General features: G+C 36.8%; 1 protein-coding gene across 1 annotated transcript in view; it reads right to left on the bottom strand.

Moving 5' to 3' along the window:
• PDE11A (phosphodiesterase 11A) overlaps window positions 1–20,996 on the bottom strand; it is a 134,443-nt gene that overhangs the window by 56,458 nt on the left and 56,989 nt on the right. Inside the window, exons 3-10 of the mRNA XM_074145784.1 lie at window positions 20,240–20,329; window positions 17,972–18,112; window positions 15,658–15,722; window positions 10,736–10,871; window positions 8,199–8,274; window positions 6,660–6,727; window positions 6,203–6,295; window positions 2,725–2,775 (exon numbers count right to left, since the gene is read on the bottom strand). Coding sequence (XP_074001885.1) covers window positions 2,725–2,775; window positions 6,203–6,295; window positions 6,660–6,727; window positions 8,199–8,274; window positions 10,736–10,871; window positions 15,658–15,722; window positions 17,972–18,112; window positions 20,240–20,329 — 720 coding nt within the window. The remainder of the gene's footprint in view (window positions 1–2,724; window positions 2,776–6,202; window positions 6,296–6,659; window positions 6,728–8,198; window positions 8,275–10,735; window positions 10,872–15,657; window positions 15,723–17,971; window positions 18,113–20,239; window positions 20,330–20,996) is intronic.

Genomic DNA, 20,996 nt, shown 5'->3' on the forward strand with positions numbered 1-20,996 from the left:
AATTTGAAGTAAAAGAATCAACTTTAGTCTTGCTATGCTTTCTGTAATGCAACAAAATGAATTCACTAGTAAAAGCCAGAGGAAAAATAAACTTGAAGTATACTTGCAATTTTTCACTTTGCATCAGAATATTCTTGAGACCTTAGGCAAATAAAAATTAATGGAAAAGCATTTTATTAAGACTATAAAGAAATGACAAAGATGGAAATAAACAACTTGAACAGGAGGAAGAATATATAATATTTTCCAAGCTGCTGGGGTCCAGTTACAGTATGTTTGGGGTAATATGCTGAAAAGTTGTCAACTCAAATGTATTGTCACTTCAAAGTCATTAATTACCATTAGGTCCCATGTCAGTCAAGAGCCTATAGTGAACTACTGGCATTACTCTCATTTAGATGTTTCTACTGTGTGTGTGTTCCTGTTCTGACTGAACCAGAACATCAGGTAAATCATAACGAACATTTCCTCTGACATCTGCCAATAAATCACCAAAGGGAGAGGGGACAGTTTTAGCCCCAAACGCCCCCAGAGGGAGGAATTGTTTATTAGCCAGTCAAGTCTAGAAGATGACCCTAATATAACAAAGGGCTTATACAAAATATAACAATATAATGAACAGAGAAAAGAGCAGTGATTTCAGAGTAGGATGCCCCAGGAGACCTCAGCAGGGAGACTAGCTGCCAGAACTCTGCAAGGGGGGAGATGGGAGTAATTTCATCCCATGGATGGATGGCCCTCTCTTGGGAAGAGCTCTCTGTCGATGGCCCACAAGACACACTGGTCCTCTCTGGGTGTTTGTTGCTTTGTTTACAACCAGCGGTGTAAAGCGTTAGCAAGGACTACCTGGCACTCATTCTGTTAGGAATTGAAAACAAGACAACTTTCTGAGAAAGTCTCTCGGCTTCATTTAAGCATAGCTTGGCTATATTGCTCACTTTCTCATCTATGTTCCTTATAAAAATGTATCTATCAGGGTTATTAATGAATAAATGCTTTTCATTTCCCTCTACCTTATCATTAACCATTAAATGGATAGTTACATGCCTTCAAGGTAAATGGAGAATGACAAGACATTCCTCACTTGGAGACTGGCAAATCTATTAATCTATTAATGAAGACACCTGGGAAAACAAGTAGAATAGCTCCTCATCAGACCAGTAGCTAAATCTAAAGAGTAACATAGCAGGCTTTTATTTCAACTACACAGACCACGACGGAAAATTGTCTTTCAATGCCTGACAGCAACCAAGAAGTATGTAGAAAGATATTGGTTGAATCCTTACAGTCACAGAAGCTCTATCACAGGTGCCTATTATAAGATAAACTAAAATGCAAAAAAAAAAAAAAAAAAAAACAGAAATATTTATGGCCCTTTATTCCTTTCTTTCCCTTCTCTCTCATACAGCATTCCATGTTCTTTTTACTAAACACAAGATGCAACTTATTAAGGACACAAAAGTACTTTCTGGTGGCTGCAGTGTTGGAATGATCTTCAAGCATGTTTGATTCCAGCAACAGTTCAGTAATCTAATCTGCATCTTACAAAAGGGTAGGTAACTGCACCAATAACTACAATGGAGGGAGAATATGACTCTCTCATCACCAGGTATCGATAGAGTTCTAAGGCACAGACATCATTTGGGCAATAATCTGCAAACTAACGAGCAATATCTGCCCTACCTCAACACAGGTAACTCATTATCAGCTCTGCTATGTCACCCACAGCTTCCCCCTTCTGCCACAACCATCCCCATGGTCCAGAGACCAGGTCACAGCCAGCCAGCCAAGTGTCAAAACAACCATCAAACAGCTATTTTTCAGCCAGACAGGTCCCAGGAAGCCACAGCAGGGAATGCCAGCGGTGCGGAGTCACAACAGTCCAGATCTCCTTCCCAGACCTCACCACACTTAGCAGATGCACTTAGCGTACAGGAGACCAGCACTGATACCCACCATGAAAGCCTTCCTGACAGCTTTGAGGAGCCCTCTACGACACTGACTCCTCACAGCCAAGAAAAGTGCCACCAAGTTTCCCTAGTGTTTTCTCAAGCAGAAAAGGACAAACAAAGCCTATCACAAAAGCAGCTCTGGAGTGCTGGCAGTGATGAAAGAGCAAGGTCACCATTCCCCCTACTCTCTACCCCTTGGCAAGGCAAGATTCAGTGAGAACACGTAATTATTGGTCCCTGGCAATGCTATGTTCATCACGCATCGCTTTACAGTTCTCCCCAGGGCACTTATAAAAGTTAAAAGAAGTTTTCTGACCACCTTTACCATCCAGCCTTCTGAGCCTATGCACAATCTTGATAGTGAATGCTCTGCTTTTCTAGTAAACACAGGACAGCTTCCACACTATAAGCATGTAAAGTCTAAAGTTCCTCTCATTTTCCCTAGTCTCTTCCTCACCTCCCACTGTGGTATGACTTCTCTATGGTGGTTCTTCCTGAGGAGGCCACCAAACCCACACTGACATGCAATTCTAGCAGCTGGTGCTGGGACACTGGTATTTTGCCACTGTACACCCATCACTGCAGCTCTTTATCCTTTGAAAGATTTTTCCACTTTCCCTGCCAAACAGTCTAGCATGTAATAATACATCCTTTGTAAATCACTGTTAATTATATCTCCTGCTTTTGATGTAAAACTTTTCTCTCAGATAATCCACATCCGTTTTAATTTACTGTTACATTTTCAGAAACAACTAAAACCATAAATCCTTACCTTAAATTTATCAACTTCTGCCTTCGAACATGTTGCATGGTAAGATAACACCTGCCCCAGAACAAAAGATAAAAAAAATTTTTGTAGACTTGACAAGTAGAAATAATAAGGTTCTGTACTGCAGTGTAACCAATGATGTTTAAAACAAATTTAATTAATATTTACGCATGGTAATTCAGTTCTGAATGTCAGCATATAATAACTAATTGCAGGTTATCAGGTATACATTTGGCATTGTGTTGCAGAAAATTTTATAAGGAATCATGGACGGCAAGTAATTTAATATTATATGCATTCCTACATTGTTCTCCTAGAGTTCTACAATTAAAAGGGAAAGAATTTAACGTAAAAATAACAGTAGATTTATAGACTTTAAATAATGCCTTTACTATACTATAAAGCTTTAATGCCTTTGCTAGTGGCACATCACCACGTACAAATTAGCACCTCTATGCTATGCCTGACATGCTCTTCAATACCATTCTGGAGATGAAAGCATGAAACATAATGCACAAAGTACTGCGCACCTCCCCTTATTACCTCTAAGTATGCATACATTTATATGGAATACATTATATCCTTATTTGACGAGACTAACACTGAACAAGCACCCCAGAAGGTGCAAGAGCCATCCTATGTACTGGATCCACCAAGGTCTGACTGTGTGTGGGACGAGGCGCTGGTCCATGAGGGAGCTCCCACAGACAGAGCACTCCTAGCAAGGACAAGTCCTCCTCACCATACTGCAACACCCCATCTGCTTATGTGCTAAAGCTTTGATACATATTTCTAATTTTGAAATTGTTGTCATCTATGAATGTTTCTGCTACTCATACAAATACCTAAACTCTATCTCAAGTGCCCTCGCCTTGCAATACGTTGTGGCACTAAGTCCCCAGACGTATTTACCCATATCAATTTTAGAGGTGTCATCTTTTACAGTAACAGGAAATCATTCCTGCACTATGGAAGAACAAATAACAAACACCAATTTACTTGTTCTGTCCCACGTTTTACTTTCTGTAGCTATACATCATGTCCTTCCTCAAATAGTATCTATTTTTCTGTCCAACAAGCTTCTCTCAGAAATCTGTAAGATTAGTAAAATTGTATCTTCTGCTATGACAGATTACACTTAATACCAAAATTCTCATCGTCTCTTTTATCTGCATTCATTATATCCCTCTAGATTTTTGCAGTCTGTCTTAATATTGATTATTCTAATCTTTTAATCATTTGCAGATTTTGCATCCTTAATATATAAAATAGTATTTAGCCTGGTTTTGAACGATATGGCATCCTACTGTCCAGCTTTCCCCATATTTACATTTTGGTCTTCTGTTTTTTAGCCAATCTTATGAGAATTCTATATGAAAAATGGTATCTGTAGATCTGGATAAGAATCTTATTACAGTATATATCAAATTTATTTATTTTGCATCTGATATCAATGTCATTTTCAAATGCCACTCATTGCCATCCTAGCTAAATACATAAATACTAATAAAGTGTTCTATTACCGAAAAATGGATTAACAGTCCCTTCAGCAAATACCATTCTTTTGTTCAGTACTTTCCTGCTGTATCTTCAATCACTTTACACAAATATTATCATGGAGTTGTAGCTCATTTATAGAAAGAATTACTCTTCACTGAAGCATAGTGGCCATTTATCAAACCTATAATCTACATTCAAGCTATATGGCTATTAGTCTTTTTTAGATCAAAGAAAGAACCTGTTATTTTAAGCCAAGAAATTTAAATTTCCTTGATTTCAGTAGTAAATAACAAACTTCTATGTTAACTTTCATCCCTGTGTAACTGAGTACGATATCTGGCACTCCTTGTTTTTCTTGCCAGGAGTATTCACTCTAAGGTATAATATTGCACAAATATCTAGGGCATAAGGGCTTAGAGTAATTAATGACTATGTATAGAATAAGGAATCTTGCAGGAAGCCTAAAAACGTGTTTTTAGCTTTCCCTCCTCAGCGAATAAATATACAGGAATAAAAAAAATACCCACTTATGCTTAGAATGTTTTCTAACATCAACAGTCCTATTGACTTCAAAAAGCCTTAATATGCCTACGTGCTTTACAGGATAGATTCCCAATACATAAATAAGTATCTACAACCCTGAAGCGAAACAAAAGAAGTCACGCCACAGAATCATTTAGGTTGGAAAAAACCTTTAAGATCATTAAGTCATCTTCACAGCAATCCAGTTTGGTTTGATTTTTGTTTTAATAGAGAAAAATTCAATCAGGCCAACACTATTTTTGTGGTTCTTTTTATAATGGTGGGTACTGTAAAAACTCTTAAGTTACACAGTTAAAGGTTGTGCACATCAGGGATAGCTAGATCATTTTCTTCTTTCATCACGGGTGAAATTTAAAACAATACTGAAATTTTAGTGACATTACCTTTTCATCAGAGAACGGTTTGAAGATTAATCAGTCTCCCATAATGCTTGTAGAACGATCTTAAATTTCACTCAAACCATTCTTAATTATTGTTTTAGTAGGAAAAACATTAATTTGTAAAGCTATCCTCAAAAATCCAAGCACTGTTCTCGCCAAGATTATTTTTAATAATTATTCTTAATTATTTTAAAATCTCCAGAATACAATAGAGAATAGTACTTTATTGTTGAATCAGCTTATAGAAGTTTAAATAACCATATCGGTTTTTTAAGTGTTCTGCATTTTAGAGTTTGTTTTATAGGAGCTGGTAGATTTAGTTCTTCCTGAATGGGGGGAGGAGAGGGACAGGCAGAAACAGGAAAAGAAATTCCTACAAAGGTAACGGGCAAAAAAAGAGAAAGCTTTCCATCCATTTAGCTACTCTATATGTATTTTATAGAAAGATGTGATGCATTGGAATGCCAGGACCTTGTATTATGCATTGGCCTTGACTCCCAGCAGAGCTTTTACTGTCAGCTGTCCCGCTTTGACTTTATTCTAGCAAGACATGTATCTGACAAGGGTTCAAGCAGATGTTGCTTTTGATACTAAAAACGCTATGATGATGACCATTTTTTTCAATTTTTGTCCTGTTCACAGTATGTTTTACTTACATTTTAGAACACTAGAAAAACAACAACAAGCTATCTAAAATATCAAATTCTAAGGAATTTTCAGTTACTGAAGGACAGGAAAATACATAACACTTACATTAATTCCTAAACTTACACCTGTAAGTTACTAGATTGTCCATAATCACTATCCTCCCTTCTAATGTAAAAACCACAGGTATTAAATGAGATATCCAGGACCAAAATTACTTAAGCTGTGCATGAGCTCCACAGCTAAGCGTACCCTGAGAAAGTTTCCTTTCAGCATTCCCTTAAGACAACATTCTAAGGTGCAGAGAAGTTGATATAGAAAATGATGCTAACTACAATAAATTTAGAAGCAATAGATTCCTTTACACGTGACACTTAAGAGCAAGAAAAGGTTTCAGTAAGATGTACACATACGTCAAGAGCCACAGACTGTTTTGCCCAGGATTTCTTCACTTGGTCATACATAATTGTGTTGTTGATACCCAGGCCACAAAAAATAACAAAAGCCTAAAATTAAAAAGAGAAAAAAAGAGAAGAAAGTCCATTATAACTCAATTATAATACAAACACAAAGATGAATGCTGGCTTAATCATGAAAAGGAATTGCATGGAAATATTAGGAATAATCATGCTTAGATGCATTATCTTGAGAACGCAGGGGAGTCACCGGCCTGAACAAGATGAGAAAGATAAGATGCAAGAAATTTGTTTTAGTAAGGATGCAACCTTATTAAGTGAGGACTTCTGAGAATTAATGCCAAACCACAAATACAGACAACATATTCTGCCCCCCTCCCTAAAGTTGCTGAATCCAAAATACCAAATCCTGCTGAAAAAATATGTTATTGCTACAAGATTAAATGCTTCTTACTTCAAACAGTCGCTGGTCGGCATCGTCAAAGGGTTTCCCATCAAGCCTGTTCAACACTTGAGCTACCCCTTTAGAAAGAGTTAATATGAATTATAATCTTCATTCATTAATTTGCCATGTAGAATATTTTATTAATTGGTAACATTTAAAACACATCTTTCAAACTGAAAAGCAAAACTGCTAATATTTATTCTGAAAATCATTAAACAGACATAAACATGTGAAAGTCTTGATTGTTTTGATACCAGGACTCAGTTTATTACTTTCAACTGTTATTCTTTACTCTCTAAGTAGAATATTGAAAATCTAAAAAATTACTCATAATGCTTTTCACAAAAGGTTAAATATCTCTTTTGAGCACTTTGCTAACAGCAATCATGTAAATTGTCATAGCAAATTATATTAGTAACTCCAAATTGCTCAATCAGTACCTTCATTCCTAAAAATCTTCGTTCGTTTAGCACCACCTGGGTATCTAAGTCCTTTTTTTCTCATGACTGGTCCATAAATTTATTGAACCGATGGAAAAAAAAACGTAATTTCCTTAAACCACTTGAAAAAGAAAAAGTGTTCAAAGCTCTTGGCTCTAGCTGAACTGAGTTCTACTGCAACAAATCATTTCTATTTCATTTAGCTACAACATGCCCTTAGAAAAACACTGTAAGAGCTATCAGCAGTCAAGGGTTCAGTTTCTTTCTATTTCTTTAAGGTTATATGGCACTTCACAACAAACAATGAGTGATATTTTTAAAAGACTCATTTCCCACATCATCTCTGCTGAATAAGCTCGAAGACCCTGGTCCTGCACGGCACCGAGTGCCTTCAGCAACACACTACTAATCTCAGCTCTCACTGACAGCCACAACACACAAGGATCTTAAGTCTTGCCCTGCTGGTTTAAATTGTTATCGCTTTGACTTGAATTCTTCTGTGGAAAGTTACTGAGGAATCTGGCACTGTTATTTACAGACGGCAGCCTTTTTTGTGCCAAAAGCAGGTAATAATGCAGGGCCAATTCCAGGTGTATCATAACTGAGAAGCATCCTATCAAACAAGCAATAGAACCCTGTCACATCCTGATCCAGCAGAAATCACTGCCGCAGGCAACTCTGACAGCTGCCACAGCCTCCCCATAAGTCTTCCCTGACTGCGCAGTTTATCATTAAAGAAGAAAACGACCACTTTGCTGGACTGCAGAAACAGTTGCTTGAGTTGTGTACAATAAAGAGAGACTCAAGAAAAGCAAAGCATATCAAACATTTTTCACTAAGATTGTTAGAATTTCTGCTGGCATCTCGTTAGTCTTCAAGTTGCAATACAATATATATAATTTAACAATGACACAATGGGAAAGCTGAAAAAGTCCATACAGTATCCAAGTCAAAACATCCATTCTTGGATACTTAGCATGCATCCTAGGTACCGTAACTTCTTAACAATAGTCAGCTGGGAAAAAGAAGAAAAAGGAACATAGAATTAAAAAGACAGAATTACATTTACATTAGCACAAGAATGATGTGGCTATGAGGAAAGTCTTACCAATTATTTGGTGGTTGCTATTCCATATAGGAACACACAGAACAGACCTTATGTGAAAGCCAGAAATTTGGTCAGCCTAAAACACAGAAATGAGAGCTTCCATTAGCAGTAGTTACCATGTGCAGCCTTTTACACATTTTAGAAATAGAAATGTCAAGGAGTAAGTTTACATTTACAAATGTCATTCCATACGGATCAGCTCTCACTCAGGAAAAAATTTCTGCTGAAATCTCATTCACAGTAAGAGTAACCAAAAGTCACACAGATTATTCTAAAAATTGCCTAAGAAAATACAAACATCGCCAGCTTTGTCACAGAAAACTTACACTATTTGACTTTGATTTGGAATTAACGTCAAACTGCAATTGAGGCAATGTCCAGACAATTCCTGGATTACTGACACTGTTGGATTAGTAGAGAAAACCTATAATGAGTAAGTGTGGCCTTAGAAATACTCTTCCCAATTGTCAAACTGAAATTAGATTTAGCAAAGCAGCCCTAAAAAGGGGCTTACAGGAAATATGCATTTTCAGAAGACAGACAAGGGTTAGTAGGGAATTGTGCAGAAGTGCAAGCTAGGAAGAAACAGAGGATGAGGTCAAAACCAAAATGTGAAATTTTCCGTATAAGTTTAATTGGTCCTGTAGTTCTAAAGTTAATTTTCTGCCTCATTGTTTTCTATCTTACATAGTATAGAACTTTGCAATTTACTATAAGTGTCACCTATTCTCTCTTTTCTATGGCTAATAAGCTTTATTCTTTAGGGTCATTGCTGCAAAATCTGAAGAAAATAAAATATTTTCCCAAAAGAGATTAGAGAGCGGGATCAGCCCACTCACAGGAGATCAGGAAATGTTCTCTTACTAAAACTAATGCCAATGCTACAGGCAATCTGTAAAAGAAAAGACCAGCAATAATTCACATACTGGAGACAGGATGGGGTCACTGTGATCTCCTACTTGGCAAAAGATGTAACTCGGGTTTTACTAGAGTACTGCTTATTTGTACATACTCCGAACTTATCACTGAAATCAGCATGGAGCGCCACCCAAAATCCGTGGGAATGGGAGAACAATTGCCTCAGATATCTATCTTAAAATGAACTCAATGAAAACATTTTGGCATTTAATTCTCAGTGAATGAGCTGAAAATTGAGCATCAACATTTGAAAATGACAATTAGAGTTCTGGGAGAAAAAAAAGGGAGTGTTTTTAATAGAAGCAGAGAACAGAATATCTGTTCATAACTACAAATGTACATTTGATTCTATCCAAGTCATAAGGGATAATATGTTCCTCTTACTACACTTGAATGTCTGTAGAAATAATTAATTGTAATAACTTAAGAATTAAATTTTCATAGGAATCCACCAACAGAACATAATTACTGCCCTTTGTATGAAGTGTTTTCTTTTTCTCTATAGAAACTGGGCAGTGCCTCTAACTTGGAATGAACTAACTGTGAAACAAATGAGAGATAGCTGAATTATTCAGGACATGATACATTAAAAGTAAAACTGCAAACACCAAGGATTGGTATGCTTTATTTTAGCATATCTCTTTGGCAAGAAAGAGACCGCAGGCATTGATTGTACTTTTTGAAATACTGAACAATTAGCATCAACACAGTTTTCTTGTACACTTTTACAGCAGATCCCTTTTATTTTTCTTGTTTTGAAAAATTCTGCTGGTTTGAGAGATAATCTCTTTAATGACGCATGGAATAAAACTGGAACCAAGCAAACTCAACATGAAACACTTCCAACCACGCTTATTGTAGTAACATAGTTTGGCAAACTTGCTGACCAAGACTGTCCACTGATTAACGTGCTGCCTGACTGCTGGCCAAGTTCCCTGTAGTAATACTGCTTCTCTGGATAGAATTTAATGAAAATTTTGTCCTTCCATATGCCTCTAACATTTATTTAGGTGATAAGTATATGCATACACTTTTATCTGTATCTACATCTTCCTAACTGAGGCTGGAATGAACACCTTAGGATACACAAACAACTTTTATTAGGAGTGACAAGTATCTTGGAAAAATAACTAATCCAGTGAGTATATTTTACTTTTGTAAATAAAAAGGTTAGCTGGCTAAGTTAGATCACAAACAATTTTTGTCTCTCTAGATACCAGTTCTGTTTACACTCTGTGTGTGTACAGTTCCAGTCACCTCAACAGCTAACAACGATGGTGTGGCTAACACTGAAAACCAACAGCATAATTTTCAGCAATAAATATCAGTCTGCACTTGATAGAGGAAGGTATCACTTAAAAATAACAAAAAAAAAAAAAAAAAAAAAAGGGGAATCATGGACAGACTTAAGTAACTACCTGAAGTCATACACTAATTCAGTGACCTGTGTTTAATGTATAATGCCATGTCAACACCAGCAGATCAGAAGAAGAACCCAAAAAAGAATCAAAATCAATATTTGTGTTTTACAGGCACTTGGGTATAATGATTAAATTGTGTTATATTAGTTGCAATGCCAAAAAATGTAATGTATATTTAGATTTTGAAAATTCTCTTACTTCAGCATCAAAGCGAGGATCCTGATAGGCATCACTGATGTTCACTGGGAGACCCGTGGAAGCTACAAGTTCAGCAATGCTATTATTTATTAGCCAGTCAGAATAAGATGATGATTTCTCCACGCTGTCTTTGAAACTATCAAAAGGTATAACAATGGAAGAAAAGAATACAGTCAACTTTGCTTGAAAGTCCAGCACGTCTTGCAGGCATATTCACAGGAACAGCAGAACCATTCACAGTTATTAGTGATTACTAAGCATTATCTATGGAACAATAATTTGGAATTTATTGAAACAGTACATCAAAAACTCTTTTACACAATTCTTTCTATTGAAATTAGCACTGGTCTCTCAAGTAAATACAACATTTACTAATGAAACGTATTTACATATGAATCAAAAGTGGGATTATGTTCCAAGTTTCTGTGGGATACAGGCCTGCTCAAAAGCAACCAATTCTAAATAATACTTTCTGTAGAGCTACCTGAAACTATATAATTTTAAGATTTTAATCTGTCAAATTAGTATAATAATTTGAGGTACTTTTAATACATACTTCCAATAATTTTCCTGTAAAAGGAAATGGCTTTTTTTTTTTGTTCTGAAATGCCAGACCTGAATGCCTGAAGAAAGGATCATAAAATAAGTCTTAAAATCGATCATGTAAGCGTGTTGCAGCAGGTGGATTCAAGTAGACACACAATACATGAATGTTTCCTTTTCTTTTTTTTCCTGGCTGAGCTTCTGCCACAACTACTAAGGGGCTAGAGAGCCATTATTCAATGAGCATAAGACACTATGATTATGGGCTCAACTCACCACACTCCAGCACGACTTCTCCAGAAAACTCAGTATCTACAGAGACCTTAAAAGTCCTCACCTTATACCTCATCTAATCAGCAGGAAAGTTCTCACTGACTTACTGCAGACAGGTTTTTGACGTTGGCAAGGGGTAGCTATTAATGTATGAATAAACAAATGCCTTTTTGTCTTAGTTTTGAGAAGAAAACTGATCAGTTTGCAACACCCAAGAAACATTACTTTGAAAAAAGTAACTCTAAGCAGCCATGGAAAAGACTACAGTAGCTTGAAGCTTCGAAGTAATGCACATGAACGAAAGAAGGATGCACAGTAAAATGCCTGGAAGACCCAATCAAAGTGAAAGGATTGATTTTTGTTGGCTTTATTGATTTTCTGGAGACGAATTCAACTAAGACACTTATTTGAAAAAGAACTCAATATTCCTAAAGGACTATAAATAAAGATTATAATTATTTACACAAATAAATCTAACTGTATCAACTTTCATTTTGGATAAGAATTTTGAGTTACTGTAATAAATGTTATTGTGTATACTCTGACAGGAATCTTTACAGAAATATAATGTTTTTTGAGCTAAGTAAAAATTCACATTTGTAATTTAAAATTTATTTCAGGACATCAATACTTGAGAAGCATAAAAAAAAAATCTTTAAGGATAAGAATCTAATTTCAAATGCATAGCTCCCAGTTCATACCTTAAAAATCTGGATGATATAGTCATTATATTATAAGACACTTTACGTTGGGACTGGATTATGGGTGTCAGGCATTTTAAGCAGAAATGAATTCAAGTAAAAGAAACAAGATATAATTCAGGAAGAAATTTTAGAAATATGTTCTACTACGTTGTCTCCATTCCTAGCAAGTGCTTTACAACTACACTCTGGAAGAGAGGCACTCAACTTTCACTGGGAGGAAACATCAATGATTAATTCTGATGTAAATCACAGCCAGCTGGCTCTCTCTCCATCCTCAGCATCTCAGAACACTCAGAAGCTACTCTAAAAATCACAAGCAACAATTTTCTCCAGACTGCAGAAAGCTGTGAGTGAGTCCTGCTGGACTGATGCAGGTAGGTGCAAGCCACTGTCTCCCTGTCTTGCCCACACACTAGCAGGAGCACCACATGCCAGGCAGGAGAGTAAACCCAGCCCAAGAGCCCGAAGCAGTGCTGCAAGCTCCCCTTACACAGCTGCTGGCCCTGCTATCTTCCCCAAAGCCTCCCTGACAGGGATGACAGAATGTGCCGTAAGGAAGTGGTACAGCCAAAATAAAAGGTACTGTCAATCCTCTCTAAACAGTGACATGAACCCTTCCAGCCCTTGCTGGGACTAGAAGGACAAAACAACGCCTTCAGAAGCATAATAATACTGCAGGGAATGAGGTGATACCAGAATGCACATCATCCCAGGGACAGTGCTGAAGCAACAGCGGCAGCAGGGATTTCAGCACTTTGTACCAGCCCAACTGGGAGGGGAACACAGATATTTTCTCCCACGCAGCCCACGCTCCAGCTCAGGCAGCTGACCTTTCCACTACCACTGGTACTCAGGTTAGAGAACTGTAACCTCAGCTACATCATCTGCCAAGGTGACTTCTCCTGTGCAGGAAAGATAGAGCACCTTCACTCGGGCTCGTCTTCATGCAGAATACATCAGAACTGAACCCTTAAGGCTTTTAGGGTTTATATAATATTTTCCAAGGGAGGGAAGTTTAGGAGACTTCGCAAACCCATACTTCAAGAACAAAATGACTGGCAAAAAAAAGAGCATCAGTGTGCCATTATGAGTAATAAACAAAATTGATTAGGATAACAGATCAATGCAAGTGTGGTCTTGCAAGGTATTTCTTTACAACCAACACCAAACTAAAAAAAGATATGAGTGTTCGTTATAATATTTAGGGACTAAACAGGTGAACTGCTATTAGCCAGATGTAAGAAAGGCAAAAGAAAAGCCAGTTTCTTCTAAAACTGTGTGAGAAAGTAGGTTAGGACATGAGTAGTTATATTGTCCTTGGAGCTTCTCTCTCTTTCAGATAAAACTTATAACTAGAATTGTTCTCAGCCTATAATCTCTTTGGATTTCCACTAAAATTTCAAAGAAATAATATTTATCTTCACTGGTGTAATGATGAAGAAACTCATCTTGCCTTTTTTTTTTTTCCACATGAAACGTCTCATGACTTTACATAAGTTACAGCTGCAGAATGTAGAATGAAAAGGGCAAAACTCACCAGAAAAATGCTCAAATGTCAAGGGCTTGTGCCATTGTTCTGTATCCTAAATAACCTTTATTTTCCCACTATAGTGCCAATAACTCAAGCTGTGCCTGTGCTAGATCCAAAAGTGACATCATATCTGCCAGTCTAACCTTGGTCTTTCTAAAACCAACTTCACTCTCCACTATATGAAAAATGAAAGAAAAAACAATAAATCTTTTTATTAAGATGCATAGAAATATACCTTTATAAATCTTGTAAAGACTAGCTACCAGGTTGCATGTGTTTCCTCATGCCTCACACTAAAGTTAAAATAATCTTGACTTGACCACATGCAGAGCAGGCTACTACAAATTGCTTTTTAGTAACATGCTAATATAACTATGGTAACAAGAAACGAGCCAGCTTGGTTATCTTGACACCACTCTACATTGTTTTGACTAATCTGGCTACAGATCAAGTTTGAGAAAAACAGGAATAACAACCACATCCCTTGATTCACACTCCTGTCCCTGAACAAAAGGAATTTATTTTCACCCATTTAATTGACCTAGGAAAGACCAAGTGCTACTCTGAAGATCTTAGTCAAAAGCAGTAACTTGTAATTCCCTGATGGATGGCAGTTTATTTATCCATATTTAAACCTTCCTATTTTCTATCACTTGTTTTCTTTTTCCATTTGTCTCGACATTCCCATCTCTCTACTAGTGGATAGGGCATGGAAGAGATCTAGCTTCTGCCCATCTTTCTGTGTGTCCCTGGACTCTGCTGTCCAGCTTCCACATCTTAAAAATAACACTACCCATTTTTGTAATGTTGCAAGATCGATCCATGAAAAGCATTAAGAATTATGATCCATCACAATCTGGAGTACAATGTGAACATTCACCTTAATGAAGTGGTAGCTTCTTACCATACTAGAGGTGAAGAAACACAGACAGGAAGAAGGCAGATTACCCAAAAATATTTTTAAAAACTGCTTAAAGGGCTTAAACATGGCAAAGCACAAAGTAACTTTCCAGTTTGCTAAGCTATGGATAGCAAGTTGGCTAGATTTAGCATTCTGGCAGCCATTTCATATGGGAAATTCAAATTCAGAATCAGTATGAACTGATTTGCATAAAATGTGTATGATAATCACTGAGTTTGGACCCTGAAAAATGGGAGAAGCCTTCTCACAATAACCCTGACTCTTCATTGACCCGTTTGGTATGTAGGACATTTTATGTGAACTGTTACCAGTCGTACTATCTTGCAGGGATTAATACAGCAACCCCACATGGACAAAAAGCTCTTTCTATTTCTACTTACAGTGAGCCCTTTATCAGTGTTTAAATACAGATCCTATTAAGCAAAACATATACTTCTATTTTGACTGGGCTCCCAAACAAGATTTAGTCACAGAAAGACAATTTCTAGGAAATACATGTTTTCTGAGGTTTTAGGCTTTCCAACTTGATGACAAGAGCAGAAATAAAATTTTACTGGAAACCTTTCAACACAACTGTAAGGAGGCATTTTGGAAGAGATCAACAAACAATCTAAAATAATTTTGTAATTTTTACTTCAGTATTAACTACACAAAACAACATTTGTACGTTCTCCACAATTTCACCAATGAAAAGTCATCAGTTATTTCCTGGTTTCTTCTGAGACACTGGTACAATGCTAGCGCATATACATACACACATATATGTAAAAATACAGGCATGTACATTTATTCAACCAAGCCTCTGTTTGAAGCAAGCAGTAGTCTTGTCTGAGTAAAAACCGTACTCTTCAAAGTTCCCAAAGTTCCATAAGAAAATAAAACTATGATCAAGCAAATTTAAAACTGAAAAATGAAGAAATCCATTGCCACAAAAGACATGAGCACTAACCTGTTGTCAGTATCAGCACTGCATTTCGGAGATAACAACTCAAAGGATTTCGTGAATTTCACCACCTGTTACAAAAAAAAGGAACTTAAAATTGTTATTAAGATGAATAAATAATTAAGAAAAGAGTAATGTAAGATTCCTATATTTAAACCATATTTTTATCCAATGGTCTTAAAATAAAAATTCAATCTGTATTCCCTCGATGGATAACTCATGTTCAAAATACACAGTGTGCACAGTTCACAAACAAACAATGGTATCTTTAGATTCCTTCATGAAACTATTTTCTGTAACAGTATATGCTTCCCTTCAAAGGGCTTTGAAACATGAATTACGGAGCTTTACCTAAACACTCTTTTTAATATAGGAATATAAATAGAAAGACCCATTTGCACTATTAATCACAACAAATTTTCCTTGAAGATATAGGCCAACAGCACATAACTGAAACATCTTAAGATTGCCTAATATGACACAGAACACAGGTAATGTTTTTGCATGCTAGTACAAGCCCCCATCTTCTACTTTCGTTGTGTATTGTAAAAGCATTTCAGGCAATGTACAAATGATGATATTTTAGACATGGTTTAACACTGAGTTACTCTATGGAGATCTATTCTGATATACAGGTTAGCCCTCCAAAATAGGGGGAAATCAGGAAAATACCTGTTTTGCCACTTATAAAACCAACCAAGTGCGTGGCAAGATGCTATGCTCCTACTCAAAATTAACCTAAGATTTATGACTGTTTAGAAAAAGTTTAGGCTTAAGTGAATATCTTGGCTGTCCACATTTCAGAATTTGGTCTGAAGGAAGGAGAACTCATTGCCTGTGTTCGGAAAGAAACCCTCCGTGCTCAAAGGTAGAAATAGTACCAAGAGCAGAAAAATGAAGTGAACAATGCCACCCACAGCCTGCTACTAACACAATGTACTGTTCTGTGAAAAATAAGAATCATATTATACTTGCAAACATACTGGCATTTCATAAGAATGTAGTAGAACTTTATCTTGTAATTATAAAATCAGTGTGGGGGGTCTAGAAAGACAAAATAAATTAGAAACATTAAAATTCTGTAACAGAGAATATATAAAAGAAATACAAAATTCTATCTTGCTTTTATGAATACTAGCGTAATTTAGCACGTACACCACTGAACGTACTTAATTTCTATTAGTTTAAATGAAATGAGAATCATATCTTTCCTCCAGGAAAGAAAATAATGGGTTTTTTCTGCCATACACACAAACTTATAATTCTGTCTCTGATAATCACTTAGACTTGTCACAGCTGTGCAACAAATAATCAATTACAGAAGTCAGTGAATCCAAAAATACTTCAATTGAAAAAGAAGAATGATATCACAAGCAACATTTTTATCCTTCAGCTACTTCTGAATCAGTAGAAAGGAGGATAGTTTATGTTGAATAGCCTGAAAACACTGAAGGGAGCTGCCAGTATAAACGCAGTCACTTATTTTACTACTAATAACAATAGTCATAAAAACATTAAACATTTTTAAAGAAGCTCTCATACCCTATGAATGACAGTACTACCAAGTCCCAGTGAAAGCCCCTGTCAAAACTGTGCATGAAATCCTACTTTTGACAAATACTTTCATATAACTTATGTCCATCTGTTCAACTTAACCTTGGTGAACTGGGCAGAGCCATTGCAAAAAACATACTTCAGTAATGCTGAAAATCATATTTTCCCCTTCACCTTCGCAACGAAAAACCTTCCTATCACAAGAACAAGTACATGACTAGACATCTGTATGCAATGTGTCTTTTCCAATGGAACACCAAAGAGGTGTTCCATACCACATGACATCTTGCTCAGCAATAAAAGCTGCAGGAAGGAGGAGGAAGGGGGTAATTTTCAGAGTTATGGCATTTGTCTTCCGAAGTAATTCCTGGAAATGACAGAACAACTGCCTGCCGACTGGAAGTAGCATATGAATTCCTTATTTTGCTTTGCATGTGCACACAGCTTTTGCTTTACCTACTGAACTGTCTTTATTTCAACCCACAAGTTTTCACATTTTTACCTTTCTGATTCCATTCCCATCCCCACTGGGATGAGGAAATGAGTGAGTGGCTGTGTAGGGCTTAACTGCCTACTGGGGTTTAGACCACAATAGTGGTGTTGATAAAGATTAAACCTGTACCTACCTTACATTTAAGAATGACGTGCTGCAAGAATACTTGTTGTCCAGTACTCACATATGATATGAAACAACTTCACCACAATAAATGCAGCTGCTCCACCACTAAAATATTAGCCTTTCCACAGAACCTGCAGCCATACTTACTGGTGATTCGATATCTTCCAGAAGTAACACTGAGCACCGTTCACATTTCAGCAGAGTCTGAGCCCGATGCATAATTTTCTTGACAATTTTCTCTAAGTCAGTTTGTTCCTCAAAGAGGTCATTCACTACTTCCAGTAAAGCCTGCGTACAAGGACAAAAAACTCTTGTATAATAGTTGTAGAATTAATAAATACATGGAGCGCTGCAAAGGAGGCATAATCTCTGGGGCTGATTTTAATGAGTGATCCATTGAAATCTTAATTCAAATGAAGTTCTTAATGATTATGGCAAAAAAATTGGGGTGGGGGTATCTGAAGAAAGAAGTTAAGTATTTCTTAGCTCAGAACTGGGCACAATCCAACTCCTAGCAAACAATGGGGATCTTTCTAACTATTTCACTGTGGTCCAAAAATGAAACAATGGCTGTAATGCAACTCTCCAAGTACACAGTATGGATTGAGTTACTTGATTTGTTATATTGAATTTGCTGGTGTATTTATACTGCATTTTATTCATTTACTACCCATTTTGCATGTTCAAAGCTGGAAAGAAAAAAAACACATCAATACTTCCATATTCCAATAGCACTCTGATCTAGTGTTTACCACTAACAACATGTCTGTAAAACACAATGTTTTAAAATGAAGGACTTCCCCTCTCATTTCATCAACTTTAAAAATAATAGGCCATATTCTTTCTTACCATGGGTCCAAAGAAGCTTGCTTTTTCTTTTATTCTGGTCTAGGGCACCAACACTAAAGAACATCCATGTAGGTAAGCATATAAACGTTAGTGGTCTTAGCTTTCCTAATGCAGTGGTCATCAGCAAAATGTTGGTCACAATCACTGGAAGTTGCCACCATTGGTGTCCAGTTTGATAGGGAAGGCAAAGTATGGGCTTGTTCATGTGTTACTTGTCAACTAATTTCAACCATGGAACAGGCAAAGCTAAAGACCACCAACAGGTCAGAAATGCAGTTAAGTACAGGCTCCCATGTAGTTGTCAAATGGCGATGGTATTTGTTATTCCTCACATGGCTGAAGTGGTAACAAGAAACAAAGTATTTGTACCTCTAATCCAATATCCTGATGTGTCCAACCACCAGAATTTACCATTTTTTAATGAAGAACGTCCCTAATACTTTTCTGCTGAATGCCTCCCTCAGAAGATTAAATGCCAGCTCCTCAAAAGTCTGTCATTGTTCCCTGCAGGCTGGGAATCTGCAGCAAATTTTAAGTCTCTATGTAGACAAACAATTATTTTGTTTGAACATCAAACAAAGAAAAAAATCTTTGGCAAAAAAATCTTTTTTTCCCCCCAAGTCTCCTCCACATCTCCATTCCAAAATATAGTGGTCTGTAGTCAGACCTGGACAGAAGACAAGCTCAGATGCCTCATGACTCTTAACTGTATACACCACTAGAAAGGGCGATTGTTAAGTTTTCAAAGTATTGGAAAGCATTAGTTTCCATACATGAAAATCACCAAAATAATGAATACACAAATGTCAGTGCTTACACAGACCTACCCCACTGTAGTTTCTCCTGCTCTGTGAAGCAAGAGTAGGTTTAACACTACCAGTGGTATTTCTACTGAAGCTTTGGAGTTGTGATCCATGATAACAAAATTATCATTTCCTGCCATTGCAGGAAAGGTGATTTAAAAAAAAAAAAAAGCCAACAATTATCAACCCCCTCAAAACTACCATTTTATTTCTTAAAAAAATAAAGACCTCTCCAAGAAGTAAATGATATGTGAGCTCAGCATTATTTTCACTTCTTTGGAGCCTCCTGTCCCAACTCATGCATAGCATCAGCAATCGTGAGTAATGTGAGTAATTTATCTATGCAGACACATGCTGTCAAAACCCTTCACATACAGGTTTTCTTCTTGCTTACTTTTATAAAGATATATCCACATTATTTGCACATGAATTGAATATTACAAATTCAGGATGGCAAACATTTGATATTGCTGGAATTTTATGAGAGTTTGAGTCTCTGCCAAAGTAACACTCACTGCTGCACCGTCTGTGTGACAAACGCAATTGTTTCAGAGCTACGAAACATGGAACTGACATCAGGAAACAACAGCCACCACCATGAGCATATTTCCCTCCCACACTCTCTGCTTGTTGCCTCAGTCAAGATAGTGATCTGTTGAAAATCCGTTTTTTTTTTTTAAATTAAACATAGTTTTATGCATAGCTGGAATCTGAAGGAAAAGACAAACATTTGATATTGGTTTAATACACCTCTTTTACTTACCCTGCTTCTGTCATATTCCTTCCTTGAAGCTGCAAATAGCTGGGCATTGGATATGGCAATCCCACAGAATGGGAGATACATCTGCATCACCTAGTATCAAAAGAAACTCCCAGTCATTAAAAACAACGGCAATTAGACACTCATGTTACTAGCAAAGAGACCTAAACTTAGGTGACGTGTCCCAGGAGGGTCTCGGCTCACTCACTTTTCAGCAGAACAGTAAACAAAACAAAATCATCATGGGCAAAGCACATAAAATGGGTGGAACAGAGATCAAATGGGTAGGAAAGAACAAATGCATTCGAGTTCACAGGTCTCAGCAGTGAGGGTCCTCTAGAACTTGTCTACAGAACGGCATATTCTCAAGTCTAAAAGATGTCCACTGAAAACTGTATTATGTTACTACAGACACCACAGCTTCCCTAGAAAAGCTATTCTTTATTTTTCTGGACTGTTTTTTTTTGTTCTGAGCTCGAGAAGCAACCTTGAGTCACATTCCTGCTGATTTCTAGAGGATCTAGATTTTGGAGAATCCCAGCACAGTGGAACAAAGCACATTGATCCAAAACTACCAGTCATAAAGCCCATCATGTTCTTAATGAAATTAAAAAAAAAAGGAAGGTTAAAGAACATGCTTGAGAAAACGGGCCTTAATGCATCACCATACATGAAGAAAGACAGGAGAGGAGGGACTGGGAAAATATTTTGAGGTGCACAAGACTACTTTAGGCTGGCTCTGCATGAAATGAACTAGACA

The sequence above is a fragment of the Numenius arquata genome, chromosome 3 (genome assembly GCF_964106895.1).
Source record: "Numenius arquata chromosome 3, bNumArq3.hap1.1, whole genome shotgun sequence".
NCBI classification, from domain to species: Eukaryota; Metazoa; Chordata; class Aves; order Charadriiformes; family Scolopacidae; genus Numenius; species Numenius arquata.